The 24,996-nt window shown below is 34.3% G+C and overlaps 1 protein-coding gene across 1 annotated transcript; it reads left to right on the top strand.

Moving 5' to 3' along the window:
• The first annotated feature begins 9,968 nt into the window (after positions 1-9,968).
• LOC128225624 (WW domain-binding protein 4-like) lies at positions 9,969-23,654 on the top strand. Its single transcript, XM_052935516.1, has 9 exons — positions 9,969-10,105; positions 14,393-14,465; positions 14,750-14,812; positions 15,924-15,995; positions 16,956-17,034; positions 17,398-17,565; positions 20,303-20,409; positions 20,664-20,839; positions 21,581-23,654. Coding segments are annotated over exons 1-9 (954 nt in total). The 5' UTR covers positions 9,969-10,103; the 3' UTR covers positions 21,795-23,654.
• The last annotated feature ends 1,342 nt before the right edge of the window (positions 23,655-24,996 follow it).

Below are 24,996 nucleotides of genomic sequence, written 5' to 3' on the forward strand. Positions count from 1 at the left end.
TCTCTTACAGTAAGATGACTGAATATCCATGTATCATGAAAAACAGTCTCAAACTAAGAAAAATGTTTAAATTTCAGTGATTATCCGCATTTGTTTCGCTAACACATTTGACCTTCCAAATTTTCATTCATAAAATGGTGGCGTAGTAATTTGGTTATGTATTCATGCCCCGCTTAAAATAAGTGTTTTCGTTATTTTTTGGAACATAGGTGCACCTATAAAACTTCATTGATGACTGTTCATAAAAGCTTTGCACTAAAAACAAGCGAATACTGAACTATAAGAACGAATAGCAGATAACTTTTTCTCAACAAACCGGAAATAAAAAAGTTGACAGCTGTAATTTTGCGTGAGGGGCGCCCCACGGGTAGCGGCGTTAACAACACCCTTTTCAAAAAAGGGGGTAATTAAGAATTAAAATAAAAAAATAATAACACCTCGAAAATAAGCATAAAAAAGAAAATGTGCTCACATTAAATACAATTTAACTTTTACATATACTATATTGAATCGGATTGAAACAAAAGCATGATAGCTCATATTATAAAGTTTGTCTCCTTGGGAATTTAGTTTCACGTTGTGCAGAATAATGAGAACGTTAAAAAAATGTAATTACATCTATTATATGTTGTTTATGGCAAGTGTTTAAACATGAACAATATTATCTTTAGAAAACTAAAGAATGCGTGTGTATATTTATGAATAAAAAATGAATATGGCAACAACAAAAAAGATAAAAGGAATGGGAATGAGTTTTCAGTGGAAGAATAAGTGGAGGTCACTTTATTGACTAAGCTTTTTCTGGATACCATGAAAATTGAAACTCGTAACGAACCACTCACATTTAACGCAAACACAAAACACACCATTCGGAACTCCTCGCCCATTTTTATCGAAAACAACCTCATAAATTATGTTTTAAATATATACCAAGACTAAGTAAAATTGCCTTCGTATATATATGTTTAATGATTCAATCATTGATATATATAAAGAACTTCACCTTTTTAGATGTTTATGATTAACAAGAACTCACAAAATTTGTGGCGTTTTCGCACATTGAAGATTCTGACAGTCTATGCAGCATAAGTAGTTTTCAGAAATATCACACGGCCAAATTTGCATCGCCATGTAAATTATAATAGCTTTTGTGTCGTATTCTGTTTCGACAATTCGGCGTTGAAAACTATTAACAACAAATAATGAGCAGAGATAGCCACAACCAAAGAACCATTCTCAAGCCATTGCTTTGAAACATGCGACTAGCGACTAGTACTGTAATTGAATATAAACACAAACTATTGTCATCGTAGATAAGAGTGTGAGAGAAAAAATGAGAGGCCAACAACTTGATAATGGAATTCTAACAGCAGATTCAAATATAAGGCATTGCAGACTTTCATCAGAGAGCGCATTGCTACTTATAAATACCTACATTGGTGGACGGAAAATTGAGGAAAAGTATCCAGGAATAATAACATGTAAGAACTTTGTTATAAATTTAATATTAGGACTGTAATACTACTGTTGTTAAACCGGTTTGATTCGATAACCATGATAAGTAGTCATAGTAGAATCAAGTATAGCTTGAGATTGAAATATTATAAATAATTTTATAAAAACATACCGTCTGTGTTTTTGTTTTAAAAGATGATAATTACGTGTAGAGAGAAATAGGCTCTTGATGAAATAGAAATTTTTATCAATTGGTATTATATCTTTTCAGAAAAGAAGAAAAATATACAAACTGAGCATGGAATTGTATGCGAATACAAGCGCAAGTCCCAACATGGATTCAGACAACGATGAAAGTGTTACACCTCTTCTTCAATTTTTTAACAACGCGGTGGCAATGGTGGCAGTAGTAATTGTGATTTGTGACATAATGGCTGTTGTAGTTTTAAACAGATGTCGGCGTATTCCATACCAAACCAGGTATCTCTCAGTCAACTTCATTATTAGCGATGCATTTGGTTCCCTCATTTTATTCATTTGTCAAGTGCTCATGTTTTGGTTCAAGATGAACAACAAATACATGGAAAACGTACGAGTTACGCTTGTCGGAATGATGGCTTCAGTGACTATGGTGTCTATGGCAGCTCTTTCGTTTGACCGTCTTTACGCTCTGAAAGCGAGTCTTACGTACGGGCAGAATCTCACAAAATTCAAACTCATTTGCTTCATAGGCTGTATATGGCTATTCCATATAACTATATATCCTTTAGTCATTGTCGACCAGTTCAGCAAAGAGTGCGATTCGATATTCAACAATTGTAACTTCTGGGGTGTGACCAAAACCTCTCGAACATTTAACATGGCATGTATGATTCTTGCCGGGGTAGGACTGTCCATATCCTACTGCCTAGTCTTGCGGATAGCGGGACGACATCAGAGGGCGATCAATTCGCTCCGGGTCAATGCATTTAATGGCGACTTGAGAAATCCTGACTATATCAGCGAACGCCAATTTTCGGCGACCCTCGCCATTTTGAAAATAGTGTTTGCATTTATCATTTTATACACACCACTTTATGGTCATTTCATTCTGTTGGAAACAAATATGTTAGCAGGGAAAGAATTCTATAGACGTGTAATATATGCATTCAGTTATATTTGCATACAGATAAACTCGTTTGTCAGTTTGCGATTATACGTTGCCCAGTTTAAGGAATGCAAGCTTGTGTTGTATCAGTTTCTCGGAAAGATCTTTAAATTCTTCGACAGCCAAGTGGAAAATCTTCGCGTTGATGTGTACAACATAGTTTTATTGCCGGAAACCGAACAATCCAATAGAAATAAAACAATTTCGGTAGATGTATCGAGCGACAGCGAAAAAATAATTGAATCGGAATAAAAATGACGTGTATATGCATATGTCCACAAGCAGATAGTTACTAATAACATGGAACGGGGCATGGGAGCATGGAAATAATTGTAAGAAACAAATTACACTAACTTCAGTGTACGTTACACATAATATTTATATAAAATATGGGAATAAAACGCAGACTATTTAATGCAGAACGAAAAACACAGAAAGTACAATCTTGTAATGTCCCCCGCAGTGTTTGGTACAGTGCCCAAAGACTAATCTTTAAATCACTATGTATATTTAACGACAGGTCGCACGTGTTCGTGTGTGTATGCTGTATGCACGCAAGAGGGCAAGCGAGCTCATTCCACGAAGAAGCTCATTTGTTGTGAAACTTGCAAGCGTGCCTTCCTACGTTCATACAGCATGAACACACAAAAACATGCGACCAATCCTCAAATATGCATCGAATATTTTGAGTTTATGATTATTTTGATGTCCTTAATTGTAATAACATTTTTTTTGTCAAATGATCGAAAATTAATATTTTTGACAGTAACACTTCCACCTGTGAACTTCTTGAATATATGTCTTGTATAAGAGCGGAGGACATTTAAGGGGTACATTTTTTTATATCATAACGTTTTGCGAATTCGTCGTAATCCGTAGTTATAAAGATTAACATAGTGTTAAAATGTCAATTAATATAAAACGAATTAAGTATTTCAATTGCGTGTGTACTTCAAGAAACATAAAACAGAAAAATTTGAAATTTTAAAATACATTTCATTTAAATTCAGTTTGAAATATAGTGGTATGGATATTGACATGCCATATCATCATTATCTTCTATGATATGACACTGAAGCCGTAATGAAATAATGCATAAAATGCATAAAATGTGAAAACGGGGAACGAAGTTTCAGTAAGGAATCAATTATAAAAGGGTTGATATCACGAACAGTTTAAGCATTTAATATAAGGCTAAAATATCAATATGTTTTAAATGAAAATGGGATAAAATGCGCAGACCTACATTATAATGCACTGCACATAATATTTATCTGTCAGATACATAAAACAAATATATATATTTGTTTTATGTATCTTATAATCATTACCAGTACCCAAAAAAGCATGTAACATGTGCAAGGTAAAATCAAAATTAAAGAAGAGAACTAAAAGGATTGAAACAGATTCTTTAAATATTCTAATATGTCAATTGGTGAATACGTGTCACCAAATAAGTTATAGAGTCCTGCTGAAAGTAGATTAAACCTTTGCTCATATGTTTTTCTAAAATCATCTAAATTATCGACAAGTGAATTTTTATGTGGAGTAATGTTTTGTTCTTCACATTCAATACTTGATTGGTAACAAAAGTTTGTACAGTATATTTTTATCAGTCTCGTATTTCATTTGTATAATACCGTGGCATTTCATCTATAGAATGATTTCCAATATGTTTACACGAAATCCTCAAGCATCATATGGATTTTATCGAACACTGCTCGAACATAACCAACAATATAATGTAAATTACAGACACCCGCCCAATAGTGAACACTTTACGAATGTCCTGTTTTAAGACAAAAAGGCTTAATCCCAACGGACACTTGCACTAAACGAAACAACACAAATTTGTTAACATATCTTTTATGTCCATTTTATAAAAAGCATATACATGTAGCTGATGTCTTTGACTAAATATTTAGCTATACGACTTGAAGATCACATTTTTTAATGCTTTTATCCCCAAAAATCTGATTCGCCCACTAGTATCAATATAGATTTTCCGCATGTTTAAGACATATATAATGCGACATGAATCCGTGAAATGATATTCTGTGCATGTATGTTCCAGTATTTTGTATTTTCCCTCTTCTTAACAAAGCCAATGCGTATAAAAGTGAATACCAGACGCTAGAACGGACCCCGCGCGCGCTGTCCGAACGTATCCTTCTACTCCCAATAGAACGTGTTAAAGGTGTTTCATATTAAGTTAATGCCGAATAATTTGTGGACCAATGACAATCGATTTTTATTTCTGTGTCTCAGCACGCTTCCAAGCCAATGTCGTAACCGAACCTTCAATTTTTTGTAAACTGGTCGATAACAGTACTTTAAAATATCACGAAAACAAAACGCGAGTTCAATTCGTTAATAATCGTGTGGGTTTGTTTTTTCATACAAACTGTACAAAAATAACTCTGTACTGAGATCAGTAGTCGTTAATTTGTTTGAAATAGTTTGTATATTGTTATCCTTCTAAAATAAAGTGCAACCGTTTGGTTTTATGAAGTTATTATTCCACGCTATTGTTTTACTAGTACTTTAGGCAATTTACTTCCATCGTAGGTAGTTTTAATATTTGACGAAGAATTAAGAACATTACTTGGAGCGGGTACGATGTCTTTTTATAATTGTTTGGTCAAATTCAGATTCAAGTATTAATTCTTTGCCGTAATTCTGTAGCTTTTTATGAATAATTTCAAATCTGCAATATTCGAGGTATCAAGTTGCCTTTTTATTCATACTGCTCTGACTGAACAAATAAATGTGTCTATGTCTCTAAATTTAATATCACTGTATTCATAATTTTGGTATAGGTATATTTTTTTTTATTTTATCCGATTTGCCATTCCATATAAAATCGAATGTGATTTTTTATATTATCTATTATTTGTTGATTTGAGTTTGCAAGTACAATTCATGGGTAAATAAGTTCAGCTAAAGCAAATGTTTTAATGACTCTAAACAATTCCCCTCAATTTAAGATTTCTATTTTTTTCCTATATTCCACTTCCCCTTTAAACTCTTTAATTATATCTTCTTTTCTATATGTAATTTTATATTTATTATCTTGTCATTGGTCAAGTCAATTCCTAAAGTTGCTGCACTACCAGATGTCCATATGAATTTGTTTGTGTTACCAAATTGAGTTTTTCAGAGATTACAATCTAAGTATGAAATGATTTATTTGTGTTCAGGTTAAGGCCTAAGCATTGGGGGGGGGGGGACCTTTGCTTGTAAAAGGGTTTCAAATTACTTTTTTCATCATTTATTATTAAAAAATGTTGAATCGTGTGAAGAGAGTGTGTTTTATCATTTTATCGTAGATTTGAATTCCTGTAATGTCGCTGTTGATTTTGTCATATAGTTGTAGTAAGTGTTTGTAAGCAAATCATTATCAATGACGCAGACAACGGAATACCCTGTCTAACGCCTTTCTCTAGTCTAAAAAATGCGACATATGACCATGAAAAATTATCGAACTATGAATATCGTTATGAAAGAGATTTACCCAATTTAAATCATCATGTTCAAAATGTAAAGACTTTGAGCATTCAAGGATAAATGTATGGTTAAAAGTTTCAAATGCCTTAGCAAAGTCGGCAACAAGTAAGAGTCCTGGTTTATTGGTTTCTGCTTAATGCTGTATGAAATCATGTACCTACCCAGATTGGCCATTACTTATTACTGACGGTTTTATTCGACGTTTTATCTTTAGTCGCTATTGTATATTTGTATAATTATATAATTACGTATCGTACTTAATAATGCATTTTTTGAAAATATCAAATACTGATAACAGGAGTGTAACCGAGTATTTAAAAGCTGAAAACGCAGAAACATTAAATGATTGGTGAATTCTAAAAGATTTACTGTGATCTACTAGTCTCATAAGGTAGAATGTTTTATGCACATTTCTTTCAAATTAAACTCGCTTTCCTTCATAAGAACCATTGTCTTCGACATGTATTCATCCTTTTTGGAATATTAAAACAATATTATTTGTGTTAAATCTTATTTTGGAGTAAGATTGCTTCTTTAATGAATAAATTAGATGATGTTGTATGTCTTTCATCGTTCAGTTTACTAAACAAAATGGTTTAATTCCGTCGTTGTTAAGGTTAAATAATTTCAGAGTTGATTTATTGTATTATATAACCTTTTCGTTGAAAATCATTTTCCTGTTATTGTTTCATTTCTTGTTTTAAATTTGTTAATAGCTTTTTCTTTTGCGCGTTTTTCTCAAGGTTTGGAAAATAGTTTGTGTTCTTTCATTGTTTTCAACATAAATGTTGTTGTAAGTATTGAGTGTCGTATCTAATGCTAATTTTCATTTTTTTATTGTGTTATAAATCTGTTCTTTATCTTTTTATGTGTGTCGTGTGTTTAATTGTGCATTTCTAATCGATTCTTTAAGTAGTTCCCATAAAATATTTGCATCGCAACCATTATCATTTTAAAATAGTTCCACCGATGCTTTTTTATATTGCCTTGGTAAATTTCGAAATTATTTTATGTAAAGTATCAGGGTCCTCTGTTACTATTAGAAGTATTTGATACAATAAATACGAGTGAATTGTCGGTTTTGAAACTTGATTAAATAGAAGTTTCTTTTTAGATATTTATTTTAAGTTTTCTGATATTAAAAGGTATCCGAGTGTTCAGTGGATGTGCGGTTTAATGTCCAATTCGATGTAAAGTGTAATTTCGTCACTTAAATTTGAAGAGTTCAACATTTCATTTATTTTTTCTCTGGTTTCCTTGTGTTTACAAGTGTTGCCAATTAATACTTTGCTGACCCTTCTCCAAAGCATGTACGTTTTACCATTGTTATTTAGTCTAAAATGTTCAAGTTGTAAAAAAACTGGAAGCATTTTTGTTTGGGCCGTGTATGTTTAATAATGAAAGTTCTGAGTCATGTATAATTATTATAAAAACTATGTCTTCATCTAGTCCTGTTTCATATTATTTCGAGTTTATGTTTTGGATTGAATAAAAAAGCAACACCTTCTCTATTTGCTTTATTTCTAATGACACACTCGGCCGCTTATTCTAACTACCACCTGCGAACGAATTTTTTCTTACGGTGTACCTCTTCAAGCTTTTATATACCTTTTTAGCCACTCAAACATTTGTTTTCTTTTTTGGTAATTGCCTAAACCTCGAGCATTAATTGTTGCTATGTTTGTCTCAATAATACTAAAATGATAACATTCAAAATCAAGGCACTGTAAAACCATAATGCATAACAATATATGAACAGCACACACATATTTACGTTTTATTTTGTCACGGTTACATATCGTTACGACAGACATGTAATAACATAAACAGGCAATTTGGTAAACAACATGACGGAAAATACCAATTGAGGCAATTTTACCGCCCGGTACAGTGACAAAATATTAACAGGCATGATAAAGAGATCATTAGATCACTATAAAACAAGCAAAAGCATAACATGTTTGCATTCAAGGAGTGTTTTAATATTCATTACTTATCAGAATTTTACATCTGCAAGAATTTCAATTTGAATATGAACTCAGGTGCGTACTCGAACATTTTAGTGCAAAACGTACGTTCCTTAACTAGTATGGTACAAACAAAACAAAAACATTAAACGTATACATACTGTAATTAGATAGATAGAGAGAGAGAGAGAGAGAGAGAGAGAGAGAGAGAGAGAGAGAGATAGATCCAAAGTATGGATATAAACAACAAAAATAAGCTTTTCTAACATAACGTTCCTTAACATTTAATAATTGTACAAAACAAACACAATTTAAACGAATGTACTCAACTCAACACTCAACTCAATTCTTATTTATATCACAGCATACATTTAAGTAAAAGCATGTGAAAACTCAATATATGTGCATGTGTATACAGTTTAAAGAAGTGGATGAATGGCGGCTTTACAACAGGTTTGGAATTTATCATTATACAAAATAATTATAATTAGGTAGGGGAATATATGCATTCAGCTATATTTGCATGCAGATACACTCATTTAGTTGTTAGTTTGTAATTATACGTTGCCCAATTGAAGGAATGCAATCTTGTGTTATATCAGTTGCTCGGAAAGATCTTTAAATTCTTCGACAGCCAAGTGGAAAAACTTAATTTCGAGTCATGGGATGAAACGGGTTTACTCAAGTAAATTATCATTCTTGTTTGAACTATACTATTTACAGTTTATTATCCACTTACTGAGTAGAGCATGTAACGTGGAATATTCTTTCTAGTACATGTAAGCCGGGGCAAAAATACAATGAAGTTGCTCGAAATGGTTAATGTTTTCAAAGTTCCAGCCTTGACGTCCATACGTTAGAATGGGAACAATAGTAGCATTAGGTTGTGTGTCCAAAGACAAGTCTTGGTTATTTAGTCTTAGAAATGAAGCATACATGGTATTGCTTGCCTGGATTATTAAGTAATACGGCAGTATAATAAACTACCAGTGGACGAGAACTAGACACCTACGTGTAGACATTTGTATTCCTTAACTATCTTCTATAACTTAGTTGTTAAAGATAAAGTTAAATTCTTTAGATTTCTGGCACATAAAAACAATTATTTTAGTCTATGAAATGTTAATAATTAATTTCCATTGCATAAAGTTATGTTGAAAAACGTTTAGACTTTGTTGAAAATCATGTCCATTGTCTGCAAAGAGGACAGTGTCGTCAGCGAGCAGGAGGTTAAGGAATTGAAAGTACACCATTGTCTCACTTGCATCTACTTCAATAGAAACACCTGAAAATGCTCTTTAAGAAATTTGTCCAAATCGTTGATGAAAATAGGTAATTAAATCGAAGACTGAAGTTTTTTTCCCTGACGGACTAATAAAATCGATAGAAACGTATGATTTATTATTATTGTACATGTTTTATGACAGTAAGAATTTTACCTTGTAAACCAGATTGAATTAGCTAATGCCATAAACCAACTCGCCAGACAGAGTCAAATGCGTCCGAAAAATAAATAAATGCGTAAAACAGCTTCTTAAGTTTACTTGTAAGAAAATGCATGTATGGCTTGGGACGCAGATTGAAAAATATGCTCGGAATCCATTGTATTGGCTCATACACCAATTAGGCAAACTTACATGCTCATTTTTTATTAACCGACTGGTTAACCGAATATTAACAAAAGCCTGAAGTTGCGAGAGCAGAACTCACGTGATTCTATTTTCTTCATGAAAAGGTTAAAATGACAACGTTTATTTCTATACAAATATAACAAATTGACCGAAATCTCAGATCTTATAGTGATCCCCTTCTTGCGATTTGGCATAAGGTGGAGTCGATTTTCTACTTGACTTTCCATGATAAAACCATTTAGGTGTTGTCTGTTACAATTTTAAATAATTGTTGTCTGCTACCGCACAAACTTTTAGGTGTAACAATGGCATTTCTCGCTTGTTTTTGAAGTCTTTATGCTTAATTTTGTTTAATAATATATTTACAACGAAGTTTTGCTAATACATATTGAAAATATGTAAGTACCATATGCTTAGTAAACTCAATCGCTGTAAACAAATTAAAGTATTTTTTTTCGGATAATTTCGGATACTGCGTGAAAAGGATGAATGCATTGCCAGACGATATATGGAACTATAATATACTCAATATGTTCTATGAATAACACAAACATTCAATAACTAATCAAAACGTATTCATGCACTCATAAAATTTAGATTTTCTTGAACAAGCGTGAACAGTCTTAGCCACAATAATGCACGTAGCTAAAGAACTTCAGTGAACATGTTATATATTACCTTTTTGGATGTGTTCCCTGAAGAGAACGCCATATCCAAACCCTACCAGAATTCGTGACATTTTTATGTCACGCTGTTATTTCACTTTTGTACAGACAAAATAACTGTATCCTCAGTTAAATGAAGTAAAATGTAGTTCACAAACACATTTTCAAAACCAAAAAACGCTTTAAAGATAGTTGAATTAGCATTTTATTAAATCCTATTAAAAGCATTCCTTAACTAGGTCATAGTTGTGTTCAAATTTAATCACGTGACACCAAGATTTTCAGAAAATACCCATGTGACCTACATTTGACCTCACAAATGTAGTGTTTATTTTGCTGTTATTTTTTCTATTTCGAATAATTAGTAAATAACTAATAACAAATTTGGAATAAATAACTGGTTTTTACTTATCAAAAGGTATTTTCAGCCTTACTGAAATTGGATTCAACTAAATGAATAATGTGAATCCGATGCTATAAATAGAATCCATTGACGTCATCATGGTCATGTGATTGCATTGCATCAGCACACTCAATTGATTCTGGTTGACTTTACTATGGGGGTTACGCCATAACTTTAATGTGTTGTAAACATCAAAAAAATAAATATCAACATTAAAGTTATGGGAAGCCAAAACTATAATGCACGTATCTCTAGGGAACTTTTTTCAACATTTGGATTTTCATTTTGTTCCCTAAACGACTGATTCATGCCAATGTAAAATATATTCTTCAATTGTAAATCTGCTTTATGCTCAATATACTTTGCGTTGGGATCTGTCATTCTTGGCTAAGCAAACAACAAGTGGCAGGGTTTCCGCCAGGAATTTTATAAGGCATGTCGGAAGGGAGGGGGTTTGGGAGGGGTGTCCCCTCCTGACGTCGATTTTTTTTATTTTTGTATCCAAAATGGTGCAATTTCCTGCATTTTAAACAAGTTTACAGTTATGTTCCTATGATTTAGAATTACCAACTCAAGTCCAATTAACATTAAAAATATTTGTGAAAAGGTTTAATGGTTTCTCTTCATTAATTATTGGTATTTCTCAAGTTTTCCGACAATACAATATCGACGATATCAATCGACTCGTGTTTCGTTTAGTGTGGGTATTATTGATATTGACACCGTTGACGTCACAGCAAAACGTGTAAAGCACTCTGGAACACAAAAGAGCTTGGAGCAAAGCGACTGCTCGTGGGTGTATTCGTATTTAAAGCTGCAACAGCTAATTTTTTTAAAACTGGGTTGGTCAAATAATAACTTTATCTTTTTCCTAAATAATTAAAAGAACATAGTTTAATAATAAGCAACACAAAATATAACTTTACACTAAACTTAAGACGGGAACGTGACTCAATTACATACGATGACATAGCATAACCCTTGTTTATAATAACACAGATATCTTAACACGGTTCTCAATTACATTTTAATGTTTGGTTAACAAACGGACTCGGGATTAAGAAACAAGATAAAACGACACATGATTTATGTTACCGAAATCAATTAACACAAGTTTATTGTTTACTTTGCGTTCATAGATGATTATAAGGATGAAGGTCGCAATTACGACAGTGGTGTTTTTCACACATTCCCATTTTGATAAAGAATAGGAGGAGTTTGGTAAATTGTACTGCTGAACCTCACCGACACGCCTTCATGCTGTCGTCGATCCTGAATGGCTGATACAAATGCCGTAATAGTCCCGACACGCCTTTTGGCTGTCAGTCAACCGTTGCAATCGCAACAAAACTGTGTATTGCCAAAACTGATGATTGTTTTGATAAGGATTGTCGCTACGCGTATTAAAGCATGTCGGCATAATTAACGCGTGTCGGTAATAGCCTTGCCAGCGGAAGGCACGTCGGGCCCGACAAGCCATAACGGGCTGGCGGAAACCCTGAGTGGGATATGGACGCGTAGAGTCGCCAAAACCAAAATCGCCAAAGACTCTGAAGGGGCTGTTTTTATGGACTAGAACATTCTAATTTCAAAAACATGTTCAGGCTTTCAGAAATGTGTATTTCCTCATAGATACAATTGCTTTCCATGTTAACAATATTATAAGTGACTGACTAGCCACTATAATGCGTTAGGTGAACTTTATTAACATTTAGACATTCATATATAACAATTTCCTTTCCATATAAATATCTTTATCTGTGATCCATTCAGGGATCCAATTGTTCCAGGTCAAAAAGGACCCAGTCCAAAATGTCCAGTGCCTGTAAAGCCCAGTCAAAAAATGTCCAGTACCAGTAAGGCCCAGTACAAAAATGTCCAGTACCGGAAAGGAACAGACTGAAAAGGCCCAGTTTGAGAAAGGCCAGGTCCAAAGAGGTTTCGGTAACAAAAAAGCCTGGTCCAAAAATGGTCTAGTACCAGTAAGACCAGGTTTAAAAAGGCCCAGTCCAAAAAAGCTAGGTACCAGTCCGAAAGGGCTAAGTACAGAAAAGACCTGGTCCATAAAGACTCAGTACCAAAAAGGCCTGGTCCACAAAGACTCAGTACCAAAAAGGCCTGGTCCACAAAGACTCAGTACCAAAACGGCCTGGTCCACAAAGACTCAGTACCAAAAAGGCCTGGTCCACAAAGACTCAGTACCAAAACGGCCTGGTCCACAAAGACTCAGTACCAAAAAGGCCTGGTCCACAAAGACTCAGTACCAAAAAGGCCTGGTCCACAAAGACTCAGTACCAAAACGGCCTGGTCCACAAAGACTCAGTACCAAAAAGGCCTGGTCCACAAAGACTCAGTACCAAAACGGCCTGGTCCACAAAGACTCAGTACCAAAAAGGCCTGGTCCACAAAGACTCAGTACCAAAAAGGCCTGGTCCACAAAGACTCAGTACCAAAACGGCCTGGTCCACAAAGACTCAGTACCAAAAAGGCCTGGTCCACAAAGACTCAGTACCAAAAAGGCCTGGTCCACAAAGACTCAGTACCAAAAAGGCCTGGTCCACAAAGACTCAGTACCAAAAAGGCCTGGTCCACAAAGACTCAGTACCAAAACGTGCTGGTCCACAAAGACTCAGTACCAAAAAGGCCTGGTCCACAAAGACTCAGTACCAAAAAGACCTGGTCCACAAAGACTCAGTACCAAAAAGGCCTGGTCCACAAAGACTCAGTACCAAAACGGCCTGGTCCACAAAGACTCAGTACCAAAAAGGCCTGGTCCACAAAGACTCAGTACCAAAAAGGCCTGGTCCACAAAGACTCAGTACCAAAACGGCCTGGTCCACAAAGACTCAGTACCAAAAAGGCCTGGTCCACAAAGACTCAGTACCAAAAAGGCCTGGTCCACAAAGACTCAGTACCAAAAAGGCCTGGTCCACAAAGACTCAGTACCAAAAAGGCCTGGTCCACAAAGACTCAGTACCAAAAAGACCTGGTCCACAAAGACTCAGTACCAAAAAGGCCTTGTCCGAAAAAAAATTGAACATCTTGATGCATAGTCTGCAAACTTAGTCCAAATTGATAGATGATACCTATAAATGGGTCAAAAGTCAAGGTCATGGTCATCTTTAATAGCAAGATAATGGGTGGTCCCCAAGTTTTAGTTACATTGAACTCTTTCAAAACAAATATTGTTCCCAAAGTGCTCACTGCAATTAGACAGCCCTTTTGCATTCATTGTTCTTAAAATTTGATTGATGTTGTTCTCACCAAAGGACAGAAAACTTGCCGGGTCACCTGAAAGTGCAATAAAAAAAAATCTTACCAGAAGGTTGTAAAAAATCAGTGATGATTATGTCATAAAACACAACCATTTACCCTGTGCCACAAGGCCACAGGACATGTTCCCATTTGTGCATTTTTTTTATTCCCTGTGAGTAACTTGAATTTCAGAATAACCTTAAATTGCTTCAAATGCTTCATTACAGAAATGTTTTTATCCACATTTGTTCCTGTTTATACATTGAAGGCCAAGAGAGCCCTGTTAATGGAAATAAGTACATTTACTCAATAAATGTCTACATTCATGTATAATAAATAAACTTGTCACATCATATTTTCAGGTCTGAATACTGGAAGTCTCAACCTAAAAAGTTTTGTGAGTTTTGCAAATGCTGGATAACAGACAATAAACCGGTATGTTATTTTTCGACAAGTTTCTGAACAAACTACTAAAAGTGTAACATGTTGGAATTATTTAATATCCCTCACTGTAATGAACAAAAAAATAAATGATGGACATTTAAACTCATACAAACTCATTTAAACAGAAACTATTGAATCCGAGCCTAAAATAAATCATGTAAAGCTTTCATACTTGAAATGTAGACTGATTTAGATAAGTTTTCAAAACTGAAACCTTTGAAATAATTGCCAAAGTACTTTGAGTTTTGAATGCATACCCTACATTTGTAATTCAGAGTGTTGATTTCCATGAGAGGGGAAAAAGACATCAAGAAAATGTCAAACTTAAAATTGAAGAGGTATGTATGGTTATATTCTCTACCCGTCCCGTAACCTTGGCAATAACTCAAAACCCATTCACGATTTTTCAAAGAAACTTTGAACATGTGTTGCCATTGACAATACACCCATGTTTAGCAGGGCACATAACTCTGACAATCATAATAATTTAAAAATGCCCCATTTCAACCAAAAAATGCAAAAAAATGATCAAAAACTATTCAAGATAAGCAAATAAGACTTTGTATACATGATGCCAGGGCCATTGTGCACTTGTAGGGCAAGGCCCATAACTCTGACTTAAATAATTGGCCAGTTATGTCCCTTTATTGAAGAAGAAACAAAACAAACCAATGTAATTGGTGTTCGCACAATGCTCTTGTTCATATTTTTTCTTTGCATACAAAGAAAATTTTGTCAGAGGATAGGTAGAAGTTGAATGTTGCTTTGTTAGGTCCTTATACTCATTTTTTATCTTGTCTGTTTGGATTGTGGCAACCTTGTTGTATTTTTTCATGTGTACCATATGGTAAAAAGCTTTTACCTTGGAAATAATTTAAAAAAAACACTCAAGATATTAAAATGAAACTTGTTCACCTTTTGCCTGAGATGACACTATGCACATATTTATCAATGCCCATATTAAATGCTAAGTTTTGTTGAGTTATTCCATCTTTTTACTGAGAGTAAAAGATGATGAGTGCCAGCTTGTTTGTGCAATGTCTTTAATAAGATCTTTAGGATAAGAGTTTTTTTTGATGCTAATGTAGGCTTCGGCCTCTCACGCAAGTTGTCCAGGCTTTGTGCACCCTCCTAAATTCTCAAAATGTACACCAGGGTCCATGTTTACAAACAGTCTCAAAACTAAGTTGAAAGAGTCATTTATCATTTACACAGATGATTTAGAATGTTTTTTTAATTATCTTTTGTCATTCAAAAATGATTTTCCCAGCCTGGGTAAGGATTAAGCTATGAGACGTGTGTGTAAACTTGGGCTCAGTACTGGGTACTACCCAGGAAATAGATTCCAGTGTGGGAGGTGTCTGCACAATCAAGCTTAAATAGGTTAAGTATGTACATAAACTAAATCTCATACATATGTATTATTGTGAATTATCTTTGATTTTGCAGGCAAAGAAGAAAGGTTTTGAGTCGGAGAAAAAAAAGTTAAAAGAGAATGAGTACATGGAGAGAATGGAAAAGGTTTGTAGAGAACTCATAATAGATAGATAATTTAGATAAACTCACCTTTGGGCTGTAAATATTTTACATTTATTATTTTGTAAAGCATTGTCACTATATGTTTTGCATATACGAACTGCGTCAAGCAGAGATAGGATTTTAAAAGTAATTTGTTTTAATCAGTGCTCGGCATCATATTAAAAGAAGCGTAAATGACTCCCAAAACTCCCATATCTGAACAGTAACAAGTAGATGGAGCTTAACCCTGCTACAGATAGCGTGTGGATAAATTATATGCAGTCTACATGTTATTGAACGTTGTCCTTGCCAACATGGTACCAAGATATTACTTCACCCTTAACCCTCCTGATTGAAATTATACACACTGGTCTTTCTGATTGCTTGTGTATAATTTCAATAAATCAGAGGTTGCAGGTGCCATAACTTTTACATAATTTATAACACATAAAGAGGGATACTGTGATATTTCTAAACTAATTTAGTGTAATAATAATAATAATAATAATAATAATAATAATATAATTCTAATACATGCCATATGCCTCAGCAGGGGGAAAAATCCCCTGAAATTCTGACTCATCCCCTGGTTCCCACTGGGGGATCCCAATCCCCTGGAATTTAAATTAAAAGAGAAAAAAGTAAAAAAAACTCAAGGTTGACAGTGAAAAGCATCCATAATATTATGAGTGTTTAATTCAATGAACATACAATTTTCAGCTTTAATGTTCCATCAAAGGCCATGTTGACTAAGTCTGCAGTTTCTGTTTTAAGTCTAATATTGTAAATGTAGATATTGCACTAAATTTTGCTGATTAAAAATCCCCTGGTGTAATATCAAAATCCCCTGGAATTCAGACCAAAATACAATAGGAAGCCTTTCAGAAATATGGCATACATTAACTGCATTCATTTGTATCTTAAAAGTTTCTGAACTTTAGCATGCTCTTTCTTTGTCTTTAGGCTGCCATGAAAGCTTTTAAGAAAGATCTCGCTGAAAATCCTGAACTTGCAAAGCAGTACAATGTCAAACTTCCAGAAGGTAATATTAAATTTCTTTTATGCAGTACTGTAGTTTACTTTGTGATGTGATTTGTGATTATGTTTGCAATTATGATTCAAAATCATGATGTTGTAAACTATGATGACTACAGAACTTAGCTCATGGCATCATCTTATCAGCAAAAGTATCGCACAAAGTAGTAAGCACAAATTTTAAAGGAATCTTAAATTATTTTTATTTATAATAAAAAATACCAATACTCATATTTCAATGTTGATTTAAGGGAATTTATATAACTCAAAGAAAGAAAAACAACAACATATCATGACATGTGGATGATCACTGTGTAAAATGTTTTATCTTAAATATTATAAAATGACCTGACCAATATTTCTACTACAGTATTCGAGGGCCCACAACTCCCTGAAGGTTTTAAACCACCAGAAGAGAAACCTCCAGATACGAGTCAGGGAGAGCCTTCAGGGGTGCAAACTAGGAGTGAGGAGGGGGAATGGATGGAGGCAATGTCCGAGATGGGGTATCCTTACTACTGGAATACAGCAACAGGAAGTAAGATAGAATTCTGCTGTTGTTCTTTGCCTATACAATTCAATTTTAAGCTTGTGTGTTTTAAGATGAAGTCCTGGTATTATCATAGCCTTTATGTTGTTGTCATCATTAAAAACTGTTCAAGATATTGAAACAAAACTGGTACACATCAAGGCTTGTAACATTAAGTTATGGCCCCTTTTTTGGCAAAGAATTAACAGACAAGCATTGGCATTTGCTCCGCAGCTCTCTTGTTCACATAATGTGTATAGATAAATGTAACATGGCTGATTCTTCAAGATTTACAGTGTTTGATTAATAATATCTTACATGTCTTTTTCTTCTGGATCGAAAAATGTGACTGGAGTGCATGTGAGGAAGCTGGTAACAGTGAACGATGCTAACTGGGCTTAGGTTCATATATTTTGGATCCGGACTGAAAACACAAATATTAATTAATCTTTATTCTTGCTTACCATATATTTTTATTAGTGTTAAAATTTGACAACAAAGGCATTATTGTTCATTTCATCAAAAATGGCATGCAACATCAGTTACTGAGGAATAGTGCATTATTATTAAGGTTACTGACATAATAATGTAAAGTTATTTTAGTACCATGCTCACGTCAAATAGTTCCTCCGAAACTACACTTTGATTTATTTATTTCATTTTATTATGTTTCCCCCATTCATGGGGAGACATATTGTTTTGGCCCTGTCCGTCCGTCAGTCCGTACGTCACACTTCCTTTCCGCTCAATAACTATAGAAGGCTTAGACCCAGGAACTTTATACTTGGTATGCTAGTTGGTCATGATAAGTTGATGACCTCTATTGATTTTGAGATCACTAGGTCAAAGGTCAAGGTTGCCCTGACCTTGAGGTGAAGAAACAGTTTTCGCTCAATAACTAAAGATCCTTTAGGTCCAGGAACTTGGTATGCTAGTTGTTCATGACTAGTAGATGTTCCCTAATGTTTTTGAGATAAAAAGGTCAAAGGTCAAGGTTACCTTCAGGTAAAAAACGATATGTTGGCGGTGACCTTAAGCTAAAAAATGGTTTCTACTCAATAACCAAAGAATGCTTGTACCCAGGAACTTCATGCATGGTATGCTAGTTGGTCATGACTAGTAGATGACCCCTATTGATTTTGAGATCAGAAGGTCAAAGGTCAAGGTCATCGTGACTTTGAGGTGAAGAAACGGTTTCCGCTCAATAACTAAAGAACACTTGCACTGAGGAACTTCAAACTTGGTACACTAGTTGGTCATGACTAGTAGATGACCCCTATTGATTTTGGGATCAGTCCATCAGTCAGTCAGTCTAAAGAAAGCATGCACCCAGGAATTTTATTATTGTTATGCTAGTTGTTCATGACTAGTAGATGAACCCTATTGATTTTGAGATAAGTAGGTCAAAGGTCAAGGTCGGTGTGACCTTGAGGTGTAGAAACGGTTACTGCTCAGTAACTTAAGAAGACTTGCACCCAGGAACTTCATACTTAGTATGCAAGTTGGTCATGACTAGTAGATGACCCCTATTGATTTTGTGATCAGTCTGTCAATCAGTCAGTCAGTCTGTACGTCACACTTCGTTTCCGCTCAATAAATAAAGTACGCTTGCACGAAGGAACTTTATACTTGGTATGCTAGTTGGTCATGACTAGTAGATGACCCTTATTGATTTTGTAAACAGTCCATCAGTCAGTCAGTCTAAAGAAAGCTTGCACCCAGGAATTTTATACTTGATATGCTAGTTGGTCATGACTAGTAGATGACCCCTATTTATTTTGAGATCAGAAGGTCAAAGGTCAAGGTCACCGTGACCTTGAGGTGAAGAAACGGTTTCGGCTCAATAACTAAAGAACACTTGCACCGAGGAACTTCAAACTTGGTACACTAGTTGGTCATGACTAGTAGATGACCCCTATTGATTTTGTGATCAGTCCATTAGTCAGTCAGTCATTCCATTAGTCTATACGTCACACTTTGTTTCCGCTCAATAAATAAAGAATGCTTGCACCAAGGAACTTCATACTTGGTATGCTAGTTGGTCATAACTAGTAGATGACCTCTATTGGTTTTGAGATCAGTAGGTCAACGGTCAAGGTCGCAGTAGATGTTCACTATTTAATATAGGTGAATAAGTCAAACTTCACTGTTGGTTCGTCTCCAGTCCAAAATTACAAATTTCATGTCCATCATTTATTTTTTCTCAGCTACAACCACACAATAGGGGAGACTAGCGCTTTTTCAAAAAAGCAATCTCTAGTTATTATATTTTTTATAAAGTTTATGTTATCAATCGGGCTGTGTTGAAATGTCATGATTTAGTTTTAATAAGCTACTTCATAAAAGAAATAAAAACTGGCTTATAGTTGCTGCTCATGATTCTCCTGGCATGGTGGGGTGCCAGAAGGAATTTTCCAGCATGGCCAGAGCAAAAAGCAAAGATAGAACAATTATTAGTGCCTGAAATTAGTCCATGGATATTAAATCAATCATCATTGTATGATTTTTTTAGCTAAATATTTAATCTGCTATATGGCTTCAGAAATTTTATTAAGCCTGGCTTAGTCCAATATAAAATTCAAGTAGTAAATAAACCTGGCGAACAATTAATGAGTGCAGGGCTTGTGGACCTGAGCTAATTTCAACCACTGGATACTATTACCAATCTTCAGAGTAAAGACTACAAACCTGCTGTAAATTGATTTTTTTGGATGTTTTAACATTTCATTGATTATTCTCATCAAAGAGCCTGTGTGGGTTGCCCCTGAGAAATATGTGTCCCTGGTAGACCAGGGTCTAGCTCCACCCCCACAGACATATGACAACAAAAAAGCCCAGGAGGAAAAACAAAAGGTATGTATAGAAATTTAGATGACTGTTATTGTAGGTCACCATTGATTACAAGTTATCTCTTCGGGGTTTCTTGAAATATATTGTACATGAGGAAGTTCTTTGATTTTATTTCTTTTATTTCCTATTTTTTGAATTTTCATCTATACATAATTCAGTAAAACTATAATACAATATCCTACCAGTTAATGATATCATCTTGATTGGTAAATACTTATGTAGTATTTAAAACCAGTTAGTTGTTTCTTCCGTCACAGCCACCAGTACCTGTGGAGATCCCCCTACCCCCAACAATTGAGAACATTCCCCTCCCTGGAGAGGGCCCCCCAGCCCCACCCCCTGAGGAGGAGGAGGAGAGTGAGGAAGAGGAGGAAGCCAATCAGGACAGAGGATCACGGGGCGTCTATGGCATCTGGGCTCGTGTACAAAAGGAGTAAGTGTTTTTTAGCAGAAACCTCCGATGGCTTGTAGTATATTTACATTTAAATCGTTAGATCCATATTGAACCTGTCCGAAGTCCTTTGTAGCCACAAGAAGAAGTTATGTTTGATATCACCTCAATGTTCATAGTTATGACAGACATTGTTTTGCTGTGCACTCAGGGCCTTTTTATCAGTTATGGAGATAACACCCTAGCCCTTTTTGTGGGAAAACAGCACATTTTTTCAGTTTTGGGGGAAGTTTTTCAGAGTACTTTTTCAAACAATTTGGACAATTTAGTTTTACAAATGGAGTAAAATATCAACAACTAAGTAAATATATCACTCAGATACATCATTTAATAAATCATTACATTCTCATTACATGATATTCTTATTTATTTATTCTTGAATATGGGAATTTCAAAGGCTATTTTAGGGGTTTGGCCCTTGGGGATGTAGCTGGGTATTGGCTACAGCAAAGAAGGGTGAAAAGGCCTTGGCACTTACGATGATATACATGTGTAATGCATGCTCAGTACCATCGTTGGATTTAAACTACAAGTGTTGGATATATAACATTTTGAGTGATATTTCGTTTTTACTATATTGCCATAATATATTGACCAATTATAATATTTTGAAATTTACCTAATGTACTGGTAGATCGTTATTTTATTGTGATACACATGTATCTCAACCACTATTTCATTATCTGTCTTTTAACTCACATTTGTTTTGGGTTTTTTTTTCAGGCAAGATAAACCTCAAGTAGATCTCCAGCTGCCCACGTCAGCAGAAACCATAGAGACAATTGTTATACCTATGCCTAAGGAGGAAGTGAAATTAAAATTCAAGGAAAAAATAGTGACTTCCCTCGGCACCAGTAAAGGTCCTGTGGCCTTCAAAAAGAGAAAAATTGGTGACAGTGGTAGGAATGTGCGCCGGAGAAATGATGATGATGACTGAAGGACTTATTTAGTGCAATTTGTTGCATGATTTTTCGATTGTCCATTATATGATAATAAGAACGCTATGGTACTTTCATAGCCTTAGTGCCGTCATGAATATGGTCGTGTCAAATGGTGTCATTCAAAAAACCATTCAAGACATTCATTTAGAACTTGGTAAATCCCAGAATTTGGGCAAGTCCAGAAAGTATTTTACCATTGTTTTGCTGAAAGTTTTTCACTGTGCCTCTAAAATTCCTTGCAATATTTCATGACTGAACCGTCAACCGTGGGCGGCAAGAGTTTTGATATAGTAAGCTCAAAAGAGTTGCATAGGCACGTGGTTTGTTTTTTATTAACGTTTAAATGCGAGGGCTAAAGTGTTGATGAGATATTGTCATGAATAAAATCATGTGTTAGCGTATTAGTATGAGCCTTGTTCTTTCAATACATGGTCATTTAAAGGTATGAAACATGTTTTATATTCACATTGTTGATACGTAATTGTATATATTAGTATGTTTTACTGATGTATAGTGAATCAATATGTAACTGATAATTGTTAATAGACTTTTTTTATAAAAACACAGATAAAAAAAATATAGTCAGTTTGTCATTAATATAACTATTTGTGTATTTTCAGAGGTAAAATTTGCAGTGTGTGTAAACCACATGATAAATGACGTCATATATGTTATGTCGGAAGGCAACATTTTGCTTAAAATAAATACTTAAAACAAAGATAACTTTTATTTTAATACAACATTTTCAATGAAACAAAAGGCAGACTATGCCGTTTAAAGAGCCCTGCCTTAGTTTTATAACTGGAGTTAGATAAGGTGATTAGTTTCATCAAACACTTCGACAAACCTGTTTCCAAAATAATGTTTTGACAGTGATCCGTCAGAAGGCCATTTTGAGAAAAGGTTTGTCAAGTGTTTGAAGAAAATAAACTCTCAATCAATCTCTGGTGAAATACCAAAGACGGAGCTCCGTCAGCGGCGTAGACTGCGCTATGCTTCATTTAAAATGGTGAACTCTCTAAGCAAAATGTTGCCTTCCAATGTAGCATTTATGACGCAATTCTTCACGTGGCATACACATACTAATTTGGAGGTATTGTAATCACCTTGATGTGATCCAAGGCAGCATGAAAAAAATAACCCTGGCCTTAATTCAAGGAATTGTTAAGATATTCACATGACAATTAAAACAAAATATGCACATGTGTAGCAAGGTCCATAACCCTACCTCACATAATTGTCAAGCTATGCCCCTTGGTGGTCTGCAAAGGTCAAGCAAAAACTTAACCTTCACAGAAAAATCATTAAATATATTCATATGAAACAAAGTACACATGTTAACAGTGACAATATCTCATATGATGTAAGGCCCCTAACTCTCACTTCATAAATTGTTGTTTCTTGCTTCTTTATTGACGTAAAGATAGAAAAAGATAGATGAGTGTTGGCGTCCTCCTTCAGTGCTCTCATATTTAACTGTAAACACAGCAAGCATTTACTAATCTTAATGTTAAGATTATCTCTTGAAGGTGACATGTAGTTTTACAAGCAATGATCAATGGCAAATGATCAAATATTCTTTTTGCAACAGAATTTACAATCACAAGCAGCCAAATCCAATATATTGTTCAGAAAAAAGAGAACTGAATAATCCTTTGTGTTATTAAAGCTGCACTCTCACAGATAAAACATTTTGACACTTTTTTTTATTTTTTGTATTGGAACGAGACGATTTTTGCGAAAATGCATGGAAACCAGTTATATAAGAGTGCTGACAAAAAATTAGATCACCGATTTTTATATTTAAGTTTAAAAATTGATGTTTTATGCATTTTTCTAAAATCGTTAGTTACAGTTTAAGCCATAAAACATTAATGTTCAAACGGAAATATGATAATCTGCGATCTGATCTTTTGTCAGCCATCTTTTATCATTGGTTTGAAAATATTAAGGCAAAACTTTGCTCTTTCCAAGACCAAAAATAAAAAAGTTGTAAAAACAGAATATCTGTGTGAGTGCAGCTTTAAATGCTATACACCGTATGATGAAAAAAGAAGAAAATTGTCGAAAACTGACATAAACTTGGTATTAGTGTAGGGAATCGGACAAAAAAATACTATCGAAAATCGGTTTATGAAACCGATTAATGATCAATTGTTAATCGATTTTATCATTATTTAATTATCTTTGGTCATCATATTAAGCCATACAGAAACGGTACATGCACCAGTCTAAAGCACAAATGTTCCCTTACAATATTGTTTGTACATTTCTTTGTATAAATTACATCATTTATTCCGAACTGAATCTTTTAGTGTTAACAAGTTACTATTACAGAACATGAGACCACAGGCTCTAAATTTTGCCTTACATTTAGTGGTGTATACATGTGTTAAATAAACACAAAGAAAAATATCAATTTCTTTTTAATAAGTAACAAGAACAACATCTATCTTTTAAAAGAACATTTTCTTTCAGAAAACTTAGAAAACTAAATTCTTACAGAAGAAGTAAATGGTAACATGTTTAAAAATCACTTTATACCACAATCATGAAAAGTTGAGAACCAATCCTTTAGCATATAAATTACAAAGAAAATTTGTAATAAGGTTCTGTAGTGATTTAATAACTTGATGACTAGATAACTGTACAAAGTAACACCTCAACATTTCAGCATTAACCAGAAAAAGAAAATTAGTCTATAGCAGTTACATGTACGTCCCTTGTTTCTATAATCGATTGTTCAAATTTCACTATGGATTGTTGCCGACGTAGGCCTTTTCGATCAAATTTTTATTATAATCGATCATCGGCACAACACTACTTGGTATTGATGTGTACAGTGCATTTAAAGTAACTAACTGAAGTACCACATAGTTTACAATTATTTTTTTTTTGCAGTTTTTCCATATTTTTCCATTAAAAAAGGTTACTAGGTATGTATACCTAGTAGAATTCATTTTTATGCGTGACTGGCTAGTTGATGTTATCATGTGATATTACCAATATCACACAGTGGATACAGCACTGGACTGAGATTTTGGCAACACCGGTTCAAACCCGATATCCGGCTCGATTTTTTTTTACATTTTGGTAAAAAAAATATACAGTTACGATATTAAAGAGTTAAACATTTTATTAAATGATTGTCCTGAGATTCGTTACCGAAAAAATCTTTTTTTTTGTGCCAATCTGGTG

The sequence above is a fragment of the Mya arenaria genome, chromosome 3, assembly GCF_026914265.1.
Source record: "Mya arenaria isolate MELC-2E11 chromosome 3, ASM2691426v1".
NCBI classification, from domain to species: Eukaryota; Metazoa; Mollusca; class Bivalvia; order Myida; family Myidae; genus Mya; species Mya arenaria.